Source organism: Pelophylax lessonae (assembly GCF_965119305.1).
Source record: "Pelophylax lessonae genome assembly, chromosome: 11".
NCBI lineage: Eukaryota > Metazoa > Chordata > Amphibia > Anura > Ranidae > Pelophylax > Pelophylax lessonae.
In genome coordinates this window covers 200,349,892-200,368,127 of record NC_138778.1, presented here as the reverse complement: position 1 = coordinate 200,368,127, position 18,236 = coordinate 200,349,892, and the positions used below count along the sequence as shown (strand labels likewise).

General features: G+C 42.6%; 1 protein-coding gene across 4 annotated transcripts in view; it reads left to right on the top strand.

The window, feature by feature from the left end:
- LAMA5 (laminin subunit alpha 5) overlaps positions 1-18,236 on the top strand; it is a gene marked incomplete at its 3' end in the record, with an annotated part of 234,335 nt that overhangs the window by 152,929 nt on the left and 63,170 nt on the right. For 2 of the 4 annotated variants that reach the window (XM_082271619.1, XM_082271617.1), the window contains exons 20-36: positions 1,676-1,781; positions 3,000-3,099; positions 4,311-4,467; positions 4,908-5,046; positions 6,899-7,041; positions 7,123-7,229; positions 7,826-7,979; positions 8,073-8,233; positions 9,117-9,225; positions 9,311-9,408; positions 9,492-9,699; positions 14,131-14,257; positions 14,377-14,516; positions 14,623-14,738; positions 14,824-15,032; positions 15,841-16,045; positions 18,047-18,191. In XM_082271619.1, the coding sequence (XP_082127745.1) occupies positions 1,676-1,781; positions 3,000-3,099; positions 4,311-4,467; positions 4,908-5,046; positions 6,899-7,041; positions 7,123-7,229; positions 7,826-7,979; positions 8,073-8,233; positions 9,117-9,225; positions 9,311-9,408; positions 9,492-9,699; positions 14,131-14,257; positions 14,377-14,516; positions 14,623-14,738; positions 14,824-15,032; positions 15,841-16,045; positions 18,047-18,191 (2,424 nt within the window). Of the gene's footprint in view, positions 1-1,675; positions 1,782-2,999; positions 3,100-4,310; positions 4,468-4,907; positions 5,047-6,898; positions 7,042-7,122; positions 7,230-7,825; positions 7,980-8,072; positions 8,234-9,116; positions 9,226-9,310; positions 9,409-9,491; positions 9,700-14,127; positions 14,258-14,376; positions 14,517-14,622; positions 14,739-14,823; positions 15,033-15,840; positions 16,046-18,046; positions 18,192-18,236 lie in introns of all 4 variants that reach the window. The other 2 variants (XM_082271618.1, XM_082271616.1) reach the window with 1 other exon arrangement.

Genomic DNA, 18,236 nt, shown 5'->3' with positions numbered 1-18,236 from the left:
GTACCCGGAAGTGGCATCATCCTCGAGTCTCCAGTGTCCTCCATTATACAGATCTAGCCGTGAGTGCCGAATACCACCAACACATGCCGTCAGCTGGACCCCACAGGTTTTCGGTGACACCTTCCCTCGGATGTTACAGCGAGATTACCATGATTAAATACGCTATTTTCCATCAATAAATGGTCCTGATATACTGCACTTGGAGGCGCTGAGTCTTCTTCCCTGTGTTTGTTTAAAGAATAAGTTAGTAAACTGAGATCCTCTAGCCCTCTTATCAGTTTACTTTCCCTCCTCTGAACTTTCTCCGCTTCCAGCACATCCCTCCTGAGGACTGGAGACCAGAACTGGAAGGCATACTCAAAGTGTTGCTGAACCAGAGTTTTGTAAAGTGGTAGAATTATAGTTCTATCTCTTGTGTAAATCCCATTTTTAATGCATGCTAACATTCTGCTGGTCTTGCTTGCTACAGCTTGCCATTGCATGCTATTGCTGAGTTTGTCATCTACCATGACCCCCAGATCTTTCTCCATTGTTGATTCCCCCAGAGGTTCCCCCCTAGCATGCAACTTGCATTCATGTTATTAGCCCCCAAGCGCATTACTTTAAATTTCCCTACATTAAACCTAATTTACCATGTGTTTACTCACCCCTCTATTTTATCAACTTCTTCCTGTAGAGTTGCTATATCCTGTTGTGAAGTTATTATCCTGCTTAGCTGTGTATCCTCAGCAAACACTGAGATTGAACTATTTATTCCATCCTGCAGCCCGGGGACCGAATGCGACCCTTTGCTTGCTTTATCTGGCCTTTTGGACACTATTTCATCCACTGATACAAACAATGGGTCATAATTCCTCCCGCTCACTAATGAAGGGGCACAATTCCTGACAATGACACCAAAAATGGTGCACAATTCCTTCCAATGACCCCAACGATGGGAACACAATTCCTCCCAATGACACCAACGATGGGGCACAATTCCAACCAATGACACCAACAATAGGGCCAATGAAGCCAAGGATGGGACACAATTCCTACCAATGACACCAATGCTGAGGCACAATTCCCCTTACTGATACCAACGATGGGGCATTATTCACCCACTGACGTCAGGACCTTTTCTACTCCCAATAGCCACAGTCTGCCTCCCCCCTAAAATCCAAAGGACAGTAAAAGGGCTCTTTATTTAAAAAGTTTAGAGATCCCTGATTTATACCATTTATGAACAAGTTAAATAGGATTGGTCCCAGTACAGAGCCCCAGGTTAACCCACTTACAACTGCAGACCATTCGGAAGATACGCTATTTATCATCACCCTCCGAATGCGCCCCTGTAACCAGTGTCCTATCCAGGTACATACACAATCGTCAATGCCAACAGAATCAATTTGGGGATTAAGCGTTTATGGGGTACCAAATCAAATGCTTTGGTGAAGCCTTGATACACCACATCCACAGGCCTTCCTTTATCCAGAGAACAGATCACTTCTTCATACAACGTTAATAGGTTGGTCTCGTAACCTTTATTTCTCTGTATGAAAGGCCGGTATGAAAGCTCATGGGTTGCTGCATTTTCGGAATCGCTGTTTGTGCTTTCTTGATCGATCACTCTGGAGCTTGAATTCGTTATGACTTGTCTGTCTATTTGGGTTACTGTTAATGTATTTATTTGCAGGGGACTGGACAATGTTTCTGCAAGCCCAATATATGCAGCGGGTCCTGCAGCAAGTGCAAAGATGGCTACTACAACCTAAAGCCGGACAGCTTCTTTGGATGTCAAGGTATATTCTGAATCCAATCTAACACTTCCAAAAACATTTAAAAAAAAGTTAAAATCTGAACAAAAACACACATTTTATCACATGTAAAGATTTCTACAGGAGATCTACTTATTTTTGTTTTTGGATTCCCTGTTTTCATAAAACTTATTTGCCTATAAAGACATTGCCCGGTTTTAGAAAGCACAGCCTGTATCAGACAGATTTCTGCTTCTCTGGGTTTTTGATAACATGGTAGCCCACGATGTATTGATTCATCTCCCATTAATCTTTTGGTTTGTGGTGAAGATAAAACAGCTGACAGTGCCTTGTATCTCTGAGGAATTCTGGTGGTTGTTTGAGTTATAGAAGCTCTTTCTTGGAAAAAAAACTGCTGCAAGTATAAAGTGCAAGCACCCCAAAATTCCTGCATATACCTGCAGCAGCCTCCAAGAGCCTACTTTTATGGCCAAATGCTGGACCAATCTAAAAGGTAAAATTCAAAGCCTTTTAGGTAATGTTGACCCCCCCCACCCCCACATTCCTATTGACAGGCACTATGATAGGGCTGTCTGACTGGCCAATGGGAATGTGCAGGAAGGGGTGGCCTGGAGTTGGCTGTACTTTATACCTGCAGCAATTTATTTTTTCTTTTTCAAGACGTAGCTTCTTTAACACCGATATAGAGCTCTCGCCACCAGTTGAATCTATTTGGTGGTCGACCAAGTACAGGTTACACAGCACAAACTCAGGAGATACTCCCACCTCAGTAAAAGTTGACTGCAGTGAATTTTTCACTGAACTCCTATGAAAGCTAACCAGCTTAACAACATAAACACCACGGCAGTGTTTGCTGGATTGGCAAATCCACTAATGAATTTCTCCTGTTTTCTTGAGTTGCTCTTTAATTTGATCCTAGTCATGGGAAAATATTAAACATCTATAAGTTTTCCTTAGGTTTGCTTTAATCAATATGAATCAACTCTTTCTTAGCCAGCTGTTCATCATGTACCCACTCTAGTTTCTGACACCGTCAGATCCAGTCTTGTATGCCACAGGGTTATGAATTCCCCTCTAATTGGATATCTGGAAATGCCTTCTTAATGCACATTTAGACGAGCGGATGCCTCTTACGCATTCCACAGCTAAGGCCGCTATAAATATCCTATTTGCTGCCTCCTTGGGCCTAGTGCTCACGGCTTGGCAGAGTGAACTCACCAGGTGTTCTTCACCCCCTTGCAGGATGCCAGTGTGACATCGGAGGCTCAGTCGGTTTGGCATGCGATGCCAGGACAGGCGAATGCCAGTGCCGTGAGAATGTGGATGGACCGAAGTGCAACCGGTGAGTGTGTGCTGGGAATAGTGGCTGTAATAGCGGAATTATCACACAGACTTAGTAATTGCCAGATTATTGGCGGATGTGTATGTTGGACGCTTGTCACTGAGCATCAGCTGTCCCAGCTAATGAAGGCCTGTTGAAATCCGCTGCATTTAAGCTGGGCAGAGACAGCTGCTGTCGACTTTCATTACACTGTAAAAAAAAAAAAAAAAAGAACGAGAGGTTTGTACATTATCTCCAACGTTTTACTACAGCTGGTCATGTGAGCTGTACTGAAAATGACCTTGAGATAAATAATTGATGAATTTGTTTGCAACTTCATTAAGTGTTAATAAAGCCTGGCATCTCTCTACAGAGGCCAAATGAGAAACAAAATGGCTACTATTTTGGTGGCATCTTAGTCACATATAGAGCAACGTTATTGTTGGTATATGGTTGCCCAAAGCTTTATTTGCCTGGAATTTGAATGCTTTAGCTTGCTTTTCTGATGAACATTAGTATTAAATTTTCTTTCTTATGAAAGTTTTGATTTTTCTCCTTTATGTTGCATTGCAGCCAATGGTATTCACAGAGTTCAATTCACGACATGTTCAATTTGTTTTTTAAACGTGTTTACGCTCTTTTCCAAATGTTGTATAGATGAGTGATTACTGGTATGGGGGAAAGTAGGTGCTACTCAAAGCAACCAATCTTGAGTTTCCATGTTCTTTCTCCCTGTAAAGCATAAAGGAAAGATTGTGAGTGTTTTTTCTTTTTTTGTGGGCAACATATAAGGTATTTAAGATCATTCTATATCTCATTAATAAAAAAGACCCATTGAGGGCCGTTATGTGATCTCACTTTTTTTGTTTAAAGAAAAGTTGTACCAAAAGAAATATAGGGCCTACCATTACTGACTGTCAATAAGCATACAGATTAGAAAGGATGAAATGAGAGTTCTTGATCTGCCTAATATTTCAGTTCAGTGCTTAAGAAAGTATTGAAGTCACTGGATTAGCATGACAGCCAATCAAGTGACATTTTAGGAGAAAGTCAGCAATGACAGTCTTCATAGTCTTACAGTACAGATTTTGTTGTAAAACTATGCATATCCTTGAGTATCTGTTAAAGAATTAATATATCAAATACTAGCATGAGTAATTAAAATTGCCCATGATATATGGATAAAGGCGTTTTCTGTGTACGCCCCTGATTGGTTATGTTTCACCTCACAGACCTGTCAGCGGATATTATTTCCCGGACCTCCACCATCTGAGATATGAAGTGGAGGATGGCCGGACGCCGGATGGAAGGCCAGTCCGATTTGGCTTCAACCCTCTGGAGTTTGAGAACTTCAGCTGGAGAGGATATGCCCAAATGTCACCATATCAGGTGAGACCAGAATATATTTATGGAAGAGAAGAGCTCATGTTGTCTGCAATAGTCAATCAAATTATTCAGTGTGTTTTGGGAAAGTAGAAAGGTGGATCTGCAGATTTTAGAGAAAGCGAGAGCAAGAGTGGTATGCGTGAAAAATAAAAGGACTGCCTGTTTTGTCAGTTTTAGAGAATTATAGCCTGCAGATTGAATTGGAAAAGCAATTTATAATAATATTGCATTACAAAATAAAGGGGTAGAGTAAATACGAATATTAGTTTTTCAAGAAAACTGAAGTTACCCTTTTAGGCTATGTGTCTTTGTATATATCTATATGGCTGTTTTGCAGAAGGCCTGAATGCGTTTTAGAACTTTGTTTTCATATAATGACCTGTTTGAAGATGTATAAAAACTGTGGCTCTTCATTGTCATGTATTGACATTACTTCTTCACAGCCAAAAGTCATCCTGACCATTAACGTGACATCCCCCGACCTTTTCCGAGTTGTGTTCCGGTACGTCAACCGTGGATCAGATAGTGTGTACGGCAAGGTGTCATTTATAGAAGAGAAGAAGTTCAATGCCTGTGCTAACTGTAAGTGCCCAAGTGTCTGTCCACCCTGTGCTTACAAATGGTACATTCCAGAGAGCAGACTCAGAGACTCGACTAGCTTAGGAATGTCTTAATAATTCTAGCTGGGGTTGGGATTGTGGACACAAGATCTACTCCTCTTTCCCATCAGTGGAGTGCATCTAATCTCCTATGGGGATATGTTTCTGCAGGAACATAATTACAAGGCTTGTGGATTTGGCTGCTCGAAGTTGAGCTTTGCAGCTTGTCAATTTGAAGCTCTTTTTATGAAGCGACAGCTGAGAAAACTCATTCGTTGTGATAAACCTCAAACCTTCAGTGAACACCACAAACCTTATGTACAAAAGTGGAAGGGTTTATTTCAGTAGGCTGCAGATTTTCCTCCTCAGCTTTGGTTTCTTGGAATATCAGAATTCCTCTAGTGACAGCCATCGTTGAGGAGCAGTGTCATTCCTGTGTCCTTCTCTAGTGAAATTAGGAAAGTCTGGGTCTTACCCAGGGCTTTTTTTCTCAGAGAAAAGGTGCAGGTACTCCCCTCTTCTGAGTCACCCCTTATCTCCGGCCCCTACCCACCTCCAAGCGCTGTCCTTTGGTTCCACCCATTACCCACCTCCCAGTACCCCCCCCCCCCTTTTAGAGAATACAGAACCAAGTATCATGTTGTGGTTCTAGGTAATTTGTATAGAATTTGTTAATGATAACTAGAAAAGCAGTGGAATCAGAAACAATAGCCCCCCCCCACCAACAATAGATCCCCCCCCCCAACCACAATAAATCTTCCCCTGCAACAATAGAAAAAACAGTAAAATAGATCCCCTGCAATCAGCAACAATAGACTCCCAGCAACAATAAATCCTCCCCTGCAACAATAGTCCCCCCCCCAACAAAATGCCCTCCAGCAACAAAAGATTCAACCCAGCAACAATAGATCCCCCAGCAGCCAGCATCAATAGGTCATTCAGCTCACCCCACTGACCCAAGCACCCCTTTGCCATTGCGTGCATTCAGACTGGAGGTGCCGGAACTGCGTTCCCCCGCGTTCCCGTTAAAAAAAAAAGCCCTGGTCTTACCTTTTTTTGAAGCTCCTCTGAAATTCTTCTGAGTGACTCTGTTATATACCTCAAAGAGAATTAATTTTCACAAAATTTGATTACTTTGGAACAACATGTCTGGTCTCTCGCTGCCTATTACTCTCAGGATCTGGTCATACACTTGTAGAATTAAGAAAATGTAATGTTTTCAAAATGTTCATTTGTTTTTGTAATGCGTGGTGGGGTCAAATTGATGTTCATTTTTGAAAAATAAGAAGGAGCAAAATGGAAAATCTTTCTTAACCAAAAAAAATTCTAACAGCATATGGGGTTTTTGTTTGTATAAGTCTATTCATTTTAAAATCGAATAAAAAAAGCAAACAAAAATAAGTACTTTTAAATTACATTCATCAAGTCTCTGTTGGCACTATCGTTTGTACTGATGAGATTTTTTTGTACAAATGTTCCTGCGAAAATCTACCAGTGTATGCCCAGGTTAAAGCTGGATACACACTATCCAACTTTTGTGGTTAGATTTCCTTCAGATTTACCTTTTCTATGTTGTGCAAGGGCCTTCCAGATTACAAATTGAAAGTGTTTAGGTTTGACCTTATATCATATGGTTTTGGTAAGTCTAAAGGAAAAAGTCTTCAGAAAATCTTATAGTGTGTATGGCCCTTAAGGCATTGTTGCTGGAGGGATGTACAGTCCAACAGTGTACAGCAGACTGAAGGAGGACAATCCCTTTGAGCTGGATCTCAGTCATCAGTCATGTACAAGTCATCAAAGTTATTTTAACACCATCAATTTTTACCTCTGTGCAGGTTCTGAACAAATCAAGCAAATAGTTTTTCCTCCAAGCAAAGAACCAGCTTTTGTCACTGTCCCAAGCAGTAGTTATGGAGAGCCTTTTGTTCTGAATCCAAACACGTGGTCGGTGGTGATCGAGGTGGAGGATGTGCTTCTGGTAAGTCTTTTAGTTCATTTTGAAAGTTTAGTAATGATTTGATAGAAGTATTCTGATTTCACCGTATATTTCCTCAACCAGGATTATTTTGTCCTACTTCCAAGCGCCTACTATGAGGCTCCAATTCTTCAGGTGAAAGTAACGGAGGCCTGCACATACGCCCCAACTTCAGAGCAGACCAATCAGAAGTAAGGATTATCTAAATTGCACAATTTAGCCAAGAACAAACACAGCGTTAGATAAACAGTGCATGATGCAGGTCTATCAGTTCTCATGACGTAAACTCATTAGTGAAATAACAACCAACGAAAATAAAAACATCCACTGTCTGAGTTGAGATGACCAATATGTCTTCTAAGTAATCAACAAAGAATGTATTGTGAAATATTGTGTAATCTTTTGCTTGGACCTATGCATGTCATAGGCTCCAATGTTGGAAATTCTTATAAAAGCTGTAACCAAAATGTAATCTGTGTCACATATCCGTGTGAGGATAAGTGAACCCGTTGTACGGCTGTATGGCGTATATTCTGAGTAAACATATGGAGACTAATGCAAACCTGATTGGCGTAGATGTCCATTATTTCAAGGCTCGAACTTAACACCTGTCTATATATGGCAGAGACATTGAAAGCCTATGTAATGCTTATGGTTAAAATTAGGTTATTATGACAAATGTTTCCTCGGGCATAAGTATATTTAATATATAATATAGACCTGCCATAACAACAACTTCATCTCATATAGTGTCTTTATAATTTTATACTAATGTCTCTCTTTTCAGCTGCCTGCTGTATAAATACCTCTCACTGGATGAATTCCCTTCATCAGAGGGCAGTGAAGTTACCTGTCGAATGGACAACAGCCTTCCCCGACCTTGCCCAACAGAGCAGATCACGCCCCGACACCCACCATTAATTGGCTGCTATGGAAGTGATGTGCGTATAATAAGAGAGTTTTAATGTCTGTATCTCTGTATTAAGTGTGCAAGTGGCCTATTACAACCCTGAACACCTTGGTCTGTCTCCTAGATTGATGTCCAGTTCAATCTGCCGGTGCCTCACCCAGGCCGCTATGCCATTGTCGTAGAGTATGCCAACGAAGAGGATATTCAGAACACCGATGTTACAGTAAATTCTCCACAACGTCCCACACAGCATGGAGTCTTTACGTTTTACCCCTGCAAATTCAGGTTTGTTTCTTGGCTGCATAGGTTAAAAAGGTCTATTGATTTCATTTAGAGGTGTCAAACTCAATTTAATCGCGGGCCGCATCAGCATTATGATTGCCCTCAAAAGGGCCGGTTGTATCTGTAAGACTAGATGTCAAGAGCATCCCCTACCCTTACATAAGACGTCAAGAGCCTCTCCACCATCAAAAGTTGAGTCCCCCACCCTCCCTTACATCACAGTGCACCTCCCTTACCTTGTGGTGCTGCTGGGAAGAAGCTGGAGGCATTGCTGGAAAGCAGTTAGTATAAGGTCTGGAGGAGGACTGGAGCTCTCCTGCAGCTACAGGAGAGGTGCGAGGGCCACATAAAATGGCCTGGAGGGCCGGATTCGGACCGTGGGCCTTGTGTTTGACACCTGTGCATTAATTCATTTAAAAAAAAAAAAAAAAACAACCTTGCATTCTTAAAACCCCTAATCCATAGCTGGATGGAAATACTTTCTGGATCTTCTTCTTACTTCTCTGATAATCCTTTAATCAATTTCTGTGTTCCTGGGGAGGCCTTGGATTCGGGCTGCAGAGGATCCACTTGTGTCCCTGATTGGACTCTAAGAACAAGCTAAAGTCCAGGAGAGGTGGCTCTGAGCTCCAAGGCCCAAACATTAGGGACATTGTCTAGCATTCTATAGAATGCAACTGGCATCCAGGCACACAGAAATTGATTAGCAGAATGGCAAATGTATCTTGTTGTGCTTGCACTTTGGCAGTATTCTTAATGTCAACACTTATGTACTACAAGGGTGGTTTTCTTTGAAAAAAAAATAATGCAGATGGGATGGCACCACTTTATGTACACTAGTTTATTGTTGTTGGAGATAACACATATCCTATTGAATGTGTTACAGCTTCCTTTGCCGTGGGGTGGCTTTAGACAATCTGCAGAAGGTGGCCTTGTTTGAGCTTTCTACCGAAGTCAACATTCGCTTTACAGCAGACAAGACTCAGTTCCACCTGGTGAGTGTCAGAAAGGTGTTTAGTGTCTTCTTTGTTCCGTCCCACTTGTTAGCCTCTACGTTTTCACTGTTGTTCCTTCTTTCAGGGCAAGGTCTTCCTCATTCCTGCTGACCAATACACTATGCAGTACATTGAGCCACGTGTTCACTGCATTGCAGTTCATGGATCGTTTAACACCAGCAGGTATTTGACTCATGCCTAGTTACTTCTAATGGCTTGCATAATACTTTTTTGACTTCTGATCTGATATCTATTTTTGTCTATAGTGGTTCTTGCGTTCCATCAAGGTTTCATAAACCATCACAGTCAGTGGTTTTAACGGAGGGGAAGACGAGCTCAGTGTCAAACAATATCCCTGTTTGGCCAGGACACCAAATTCCATCTACCAATGGTCAAAAGGTTGTGCCATATCCAACATCTCTGCCACCGACAGCTGTAGATGCCACAAAAGTGATACGTCTGCAATCTCCTGAGGTTTGTAATAAATTGCACCCTCTGCCACAAGTTACAGGAATCTCTTTGAAATGGCATAAAGGGGTTTTTGTCAAACAAAGTCCATTTGTAACCAACAGTGGGGCCCTGTTCTCAGCATGGATTAAATTATTGCGTGGAATTAAATCTATCCCATGAAAAAATATTGACTTGCTGACCGATACAGTGCATGGTGCAGCTGCAGTTTTCAATAGCAAGGGGTTCTGCAGGTGAATTTGGTAGCTCCACGATCCTGGAAAATGAGGATAGTTGGTAACTTCTTTTTGCTATATTATCCAGCAAGAGGCATAGTTTGTTGGCTATCATCGCTAAGCATAGTGTGGTCTTTACCATCAGTGAATAAAGCTGGGGGAGCTAAAGTACGAACTGCAAAATCATTTGCAAAGGTTTTAAGAGTATTTAAACCCAAAATAAAAAGTGTAAAATATTGCAGCTTCCCAGTTCTTAGATGTGGTGGCTGCATTCTGTTTCTTTTGTTTTTTGCTTTTGCTTTATTACACCTGTTGATCTGGCCTTTAACACGTTTTCTGTCATTGAGTGGCTATGCTTACTTACGCTACTGTGTCTATGAAGGGAGCCGCAATTGTCACCCAAACTGCTCTTCTGATTTGGAATACAGAAGGAGTCTTTAACTCTACATCTGTATTACATGGGGAAAGGGAATTAGTAGTTTACAGAAAATTAAAAGAAGAAAAGATTGTGCTTACACTTCGACTCACAGAAAGTGACAAGAACACTGTATTTCGGGCAAAATCAACAGGTATTTTTTCTGTAGAAAATCGTACTTGATAGATCGCATTGCCTGAATGCAGTCACCAAAACTGTGGATCGGAAAGCTGCAAAAAGGTTGCACTTTGGCCTTGAGTTTAGATATCCTGGCCAGAAAGCTTAGTAACTAATGAATTGAAAAGGGTGATGCGGTACAATAATTTATAAGAATTAACTAGGTTTGACATGTCATTTACTTTTTGATGTATGGTTGAGATAGTTTACTCTGCCTTTTACATTGTTGTTTGCTTTAAATGTGTGCAAGTACTGTATATGCACAGTAATGTCATATATTTAAACCCTACATCCCCACCTTTGCCTATTTTATAGTTAATAAGAAAGTTAGGTTGTAGAGTTTGGTGACAGTAACAGTAATGTTCAGAGGAATGGTAACTGAGTCTGTCGATTTTAAAGAAGTCGTCTCACTACTACTTGTTTTAGTTTATTGAATTCCCAGGAGCACAAGGTACATGTAGTACTTTGCCTAACTCTCTAAGGCTACCTGCAAGGCCATATAGAGCACCCCTTCTCCCTCCAAAGCCATCCTTTTGCAAGGCCATCAGTGATCGACCGATATCGGTTTTTCATTGCCGATACCGATACTGATATTTTGCCCATTGCATATCGGTATCGGCCGATATTTTTCGTACATTTAAAAAAAAATACTTGACAGGTACTATTGTGGAGGGATCTGGGGGTCTAAAACAGTGGTCCTCAATTCCGGTCCTCGGGACCCACCAACAGGCCAGGTTTGCAAGATAACTAAATTACATCACAGGTGATCCCATTTGCTGCTCTGTGATTGCAGTATTCTAGTCTGCATCTCCCCAAGGTAATACTTAAAATCTGGCCTGTTAGTGGGTCCCGAGGACCGGAATTGAGAACCACTGGTCTAAAAGACCCCAAACCCCTCCTCTGCACTTAAAAGCAAAAGTTTTGCTGTTTTGAATGCTGTCATTTTTTTTTTAATCTGGCGCCGAGTACCCGTAAGCAATGTTCCCTCTAATTTTTTACTGTGCTGAGCAAATAAAAAAATTTCTGAGCGCCAAACTTTAGACTGAGCAATGGGGGGATGTCAATGCAGAGTGGCCAGCGTGCCCCCAATAAATTGCAGAGTACCACAGCAATGCCCCCAATACATTGCAGAGTACCACAGCAATGCCCCAATACATTGCAGAGTACCACAGCAATGCCCCAATACATTGCAGAGTGCCCACAGCATTGCCCACAATCAATGCAGAGATGCCAGCGTCCCGTCCCAGCCCCCCCCCCCCCCCCCGAATCCCCACTGCTCCATTTAGCTGACAGGAGTGAAGAAAAAACCTAGTAATTCTGGGTATGAAGGTGCAGGTGACATCCCTGGTGATTGGTCTAGTGCCATCCTATGACAGTTTTGACCAATGACTGCTAGCTATTGGCAGAATTTTGCTGCTACTCAAACTATGGGGACTGATGTATGGACTTTAAAAGTGTACAGATCGATAGATGGGAGAAGAGTATTTGAACATCAGATAAGTGCAGTACTTCTGGGTATGGAGGTGCGTGTGACAACCCTGGAGCTTGGCAATCGGCCTAGTGCCCTCCCAGGGGGTGGGGAGACAATTTGCAGCCTTGTGTAAGCTCCAGCCACAGCAGCACATGCTGGCAACAAACTATTTTTGGAAAACCACTGGTGTATTTACCATAGAAAAAAAAAAAAAAAAGCCTTCGCTAATTCCCAAATGTTAAAAAAGGTGATGGGAGCACTGGCTCACCCACCAGTGTAGAAACCATTTGCAACACCACACAGCAAGTGTGTATAATATACTGAACATAGCAATGCACAGAAATGTTTAATGAACTCTTAGTAAAGAATGCACTGTATAAATATTTTAACCAGTGTCAGATCTTACAGATACCCAAGAACCCCGAGTAAGGAAGTGAGGTTTACCAGAACCTGTAAATAATTTTGCATTGGATATACAGAAGAGGAAACAATGATAAAATCTTCCACCTACGACCCGTGCACTTACCTCACGAGTCGACGAGTCACAGCAGCTTCTCTTTAGTCCCGGCTCCCGCGTCCCTACATCTTCTCAGTCCTCCCGCCTCCTCCTCGGACCTCGGCCAATGGCATGGGGGTGGTATGCCTTTCGGCCAATCAGGAAGCGGGAGGACCCGCTCCCTGATTGGCCAGGAGGAGGATCCGTGTGACAATAGCGAATTTTCATTCGCTATTGTAACACAATGGGCGGGCTCTCGCGGCGCACTGCGTGGCTGCGCCGTCTGACATTGTACTGCGCGGGACCGTCATTTAGACTGCGCTGCCGCGCAGGCGCGCAGTTTAAAGGGAACATTGCCCGTAAGTGATGTCATGACATCACTTTTGGGTTTTTACATGAAGACCCGATCAGAGCCGAATGCGGCTTTGATCAGGTCTTCGGCGGCCGTGCAAGCTGGTTGCCTGGGTCTCCCAGTAGGACGGGAGACCCGGGCGAGCCGCAGAATGCGGCAGGAGGGGGGGACGTCCCCTCCCACTCCTTGTAATGACAGCCGAGCAGCTTCTCAGCCACATCAGTTGTCATTACAAGACAGCTGACCGTCGGCTATGGACGCCGGTACCGGGGTGATGCCTCTAGCTGCAGGCATCACTCCGGTACAAGCACTTTCCGAAATATCAGCAATATCGGTCACCTTGGTGACCGATTCCGATATATCGGGGAAAGTGCATATCAGCCCTCCATATATATCGGCTTTGCCAATAATCGGTCGATCACTAAAGGCCATATAGAGCACCTCTTCTACCTCTATTGCCATCCAACTACGCAGGTAGCAAGGTGATTGCTACTTTGGCAAACAGCACTATTCTCCAAGCACTTGCCCGCTTGCCTTAAACATTTTAGCAGACAGTCTCCACTCCCCACTTCATTCTTCATGAGATGCTTCTCTCTGGCAAGTGTTTGAGATAGAGAAAAGTAACATTTGTCAAAGCTTCTGCCTCCTTGCTACCTGCGTTGTTGGACGGCTGTGGAAGGAGGAGGTTTGCTCTGTTCAAGGAGCATGTTGGGAGGAGGGAAGCCCTTGTCTGACCTCACAGCTAGCCTTAGGCAGCACATAAGAGGATGAGACAAAGAACTACATGTACTTATTCCCCTGGGGAACCGAACACAATAAAAAACATTGACATGAGTCTTTTTCTTTAAAAGTTAGTGTACCAAAATCTGTTACTATTTGTTTTTGTACATGCTGAAGAAATAATTTCTGACAATTTCCTCTATCTCTCAGAGATATTGTTGATGAGATCTCTGATTTCCTGAGTCTGTACACATGCTATGCCAATAATAAAAGGTTTCCACCATCCCTGTTAGAATTTTATTTACTTTATATTTGACAAAATGTTAAATTTTGGAACACATAAAGGTGGGGGGGGGGGCTGGGGGGACATGAAACTCCCTGGCGGACAGCAACAGAATTATGGCAGGTAAGAAGGCCTTTAGACTGTCCAAGGACCCAAGGGATTAACACCATCAACACATATTGATAGCTGCCCAATCTCAAAGTCATCTAATATCGGAGGTTACTCTTCATGATTGCAATTTCAGCAGATTTCCCAATGCAATCTCTTTAGTAAAATACTTTTCTTTTCTATTGTCTCTGGAAAAGCAGACAACGGTGACCTATAACGGACGCGTTCCATCGCCAGGGCGTTATGCCTTCATGATTCACTACTATCAACCCTCTCAACCATCATTTACTGTGGAGGTACAGGTGCATGGTGGCCGGGTTTGGCGAGGTAAGGATTATGGGTGTTTAAAGGTCATGAGCCAGGTATAGACATGTTCAGTGAAATAGGCATGGATGTCATCTACTTTTATTGACATAAATGTAATTGAGCACGTTTTCTCTCCCTAGGCTCTACCAATGCCACATATTGCCCTCATGGTTTTGGTTGCCGTAGTTTGGTTTTGTCTGAAGATCAGGCCATCCTGGGCATGACTGACAGTGACATCACAGTCACCGTACATGTACCAGATGGAAAGATCATATGGCTGGTAGGTTACACTGAATTTCTAGGCAAGATAATGCTGTCAATGAAAGTAAGGTACAGTACTGTGTAATGATGAGGTCTGACCAATATGCTTACAATCTGTGTTTTAGGAGTACATACTGGTGATACCAGAGGATAGTTTTAGCTCCAGCTATCTGGTGGAAGAACCACTGGACAAATCATACAGTTTTATCAGTCAGTGCAGTACCAACAGCTTCCAGAGCAGGTAACTACATTTATTTTTTCCCCAATTGTTCAGATAGACAAAATGGGGACTTGCCAAAATTTTTATTTGTCTCTTTCCCCACCAGTCCAACTACGTCTAAATTCTGCCGAGATGCCGCCATCTCTCTGTCTCTCTTCTACAACAATGGTGCCCAGTCCTGCAACTGCCATGAGGCTGGCTCCCTGGGCACATCATGCGAGCCTTATGGAGGACAGTGCACTTGCAGAGCCAATGTGATTGGAAGAGATTGTTCACGTTGTGCCACAGGATTCTGGGGATTCCCTGACTGCAGGCGTAAGTTCCAGTGAAACCGTTGTACAAGGGCAAACCTTTTGTTTTGGTGTGGTGATTACATTCTAAGTTAAAGGGGTTATTTAGAGAATGTTATAATTAAAGTGTAAGTCCACCCTAAAACTAAAATCCCTGCATCTATAGACATCCACGATCTAACACTAATCTATCTAGCCCTGTAGAGAAGAAATCAGTATGCATACCTTTTTTAAAGCCAATCCGATCTGGCCTCCAGCTGCGGAAGCTCTGCAGAGGACACAGCTGACAATGGCTGTGAAATGAATGGGGAGTGACGTCACCCAAGAAATACTCCGGGGCTTCCGTTGTCAGATGTGTCCTCTGCTCCCGCGGCTGAAAGCTTAAGGTGGGATTGGATCAGATCGACTTAAAAAAAGATATGTATATGGATTTCTTCTTTACATGGCTAGATAGGTTAGTGTTAGATCGTGGATGTCTGTAGATGCAGGGATTTTAGTGTTAAGGTGGACTTCTACTTTAAGTCCTTGTAGCATCCAACAAAGTTCCTTTGTCCTGCACTCTATTTCTTTGAGTCTAGAAACTATTCCAGAATACCTGTGCAGTGGGCACGTAAACCCGGCTTTGTTCATTATATTGCAGTATAAACACTATTTTAATTCAAAGGTCAAGGTTATAAAGCCCAACATATACTGTATAAATGAGATGAGCACAAGGGTCTCATTGTTGCTTGCAGGCGGGAATTGATAGGGCATCTTTAATCTATATATTTCAATATTTTATTGTCAGAACGATGAGTGAGTGACTTACCCATGTTTTTTTTCCTCTCTTGCAGCATGTGAGTGTGGATCACGTCTGTGTGACGAGGTGACTGGACAGTGTATTTGCCCTCCCCGTACTGTGAAGCCAGATTGCACAGTTTGTCAGCCGCAGACCTTTGGTTGCCATCCTCTGGTTGGGTGTGAGGAGTGTGATTGTTCTAAAACTGGACTACAGAACCTTACCGAGCCTAGCTGTGACATCCAGACAGGACAGTGCACGTAAGTGATGGCACAATTTTCCTGATACGCTGGGTATTGTGTGCTAACTTCCATTTAGGACAAAAGCAAGTTCCTTTCTTCCAAAACCCTTGATACCTAATCCTGACATAGGCATGTGATTTTATGTCATGTAACGGCAACAATGGCAAATTCAACCACCCTCATTGGGCACCATGCATGATTTCAAATGTTCTGTTGCCCACAGCAGCTATTTTGATTCTTTGTTTTATTTTCAAATCTTAACTGGGGAAACTGGTGGTTTGCTGTGGGACCCGTGCAGAGATTGATTAAAGTAGAATTGGGCCCTATTTAAGGTGTTCCATTTGCATTGTCTGTACTGGCAAGATCCACCCCATCAGACGCCAATTGCTTGCAAGTACCGTATTTTCCGGCGTATAAGACGACTGGGCGTATAAGACGATCCCCCTAATTTTCAAGTTAAAACATAGGTTTTGGTCTATACTCGCCGTATAAGACTACCCCCCTTCCGAAGCAAGGCAACACCATTGAAAAACATCAGATTTCTCATAGATCTCCAAGGTACCCCAGTACTGTAATACTTGTAATCTCTCATAATATCTCCAAGGTACCCTAAGTATTACCAGTAGATGTAATCTCAAGACGCTGGCTGTGCGGGAATCCTGTACCTGTATACAGTATGTACTGTAGCTTCGGCTACATACAGTATACCGCGCTGAGCCAATCACCGTGAGCGATGTATTCTATTATTGAATGCAAAGCTTGAGTCAGAGAGGCGGGCTGATGTTACTCAGCCAATCCCAGCAGGCTTTGCATTCAATAATAGAATACACCGCTCTCCCTGATTGGCTCAGCGCGGTATACTGTATGTAGCCAAAGCTACGGTACATACGGTATACCGGTACAGGATTCCCACACAGCCAGCGTCTTGAGAGATTACATCTACCGGTAATACTTATACTTAGGTTACCTTGGAGATATTATACTCGGCGTATAAGACGACCCCCCATTTTTGGGGGATTTTTTTGAGGTTCAAAAGTAGTCTTATACGCCAAAAAATACAGTACATAATTTCTTTTGAAGTGAAAGGCAGGTTCACGACTTTTGAGCAATTGTGGTATCTTACGGGTTTACTGCAGAAACATGAAAGTTGTAGCTGCCTCCCCTAGGCATCCTCCAAGACTTGAGTTCTTGCCAAGATTTCCTTGTTGATGATCTGGCTCAGGACACACATACTCTCCTTTGAAATACATTTCTATTTGTAGCAAGCTGTTCAGTATGTATATAAAGTACTATTCTTATTTTCCCTGAAAAAAACTATTTGATTCTACCACTCCCATTGTAATACTGAATAGCTGAGATTATCTGATCGATGGGTATGTTAGTTTGATAAATCAGGCCTAGTGATACAAGGCTGGGGAGACGGGCAGATCCTTGATTATGGTTCTGTTCATCCAGACTTTTTTATGCTTCCATCATCTCACTGTGACCTCTAGTTTCTGCTTTGTCCATACCTCAGCTTATCAAATCACAGACGTCCTATCTCTGATGCCGAATTTCCTCAGCAAAGTCACTGCTTGAAATGGAATTTTCAGGGTGCATTTCACCATGAATTCAGACAACAAAATTGTTGTTTCTGTTTTGTGTAGACACCACCCGCTAAGATATTGTCAACCCATTGTCTGCCACTATTATATGCTTGGGTGGGCTATCACCTACTAAGAACCCATTCATTGTTATATAGGAGGGCGCTTCATATATAAATCTGTCAGGGTAATAAAGTTTATTATGGGCTCTGAACTCTTAAAATCAGATCCATTATGTCGTTTCTTCAAAGGCTGTGAGGTCTGAACCCGACCAAAGGACAGACCTTTAAAAGGTCTTTCTCTCTTGTTTTGTTAAAGTGAACCATAATTTACATCTGAAAAAAAGTTACATAAGTAACATCAGGAATCCCAGAGGAAAGCATCCATAAGACTCGGTATCACTATTCATCTTCTCTTCACACATTTCCTATTGTAGGTGTAAACCAAACATTATGGGACGGCGATGTGAGAAATGCGCTCCTGGGTTTTACGGATACCCCAACTGCAAACCATGTGACTGCAACAGAGTGGGCACCGAAGCCGGCATATGTGACTCTCTCACTGGGCAGTGCCTGTGCAAGGTCAGCACTTCAGAAAAAATGTAGTATTTACAAAAAACACTTTTT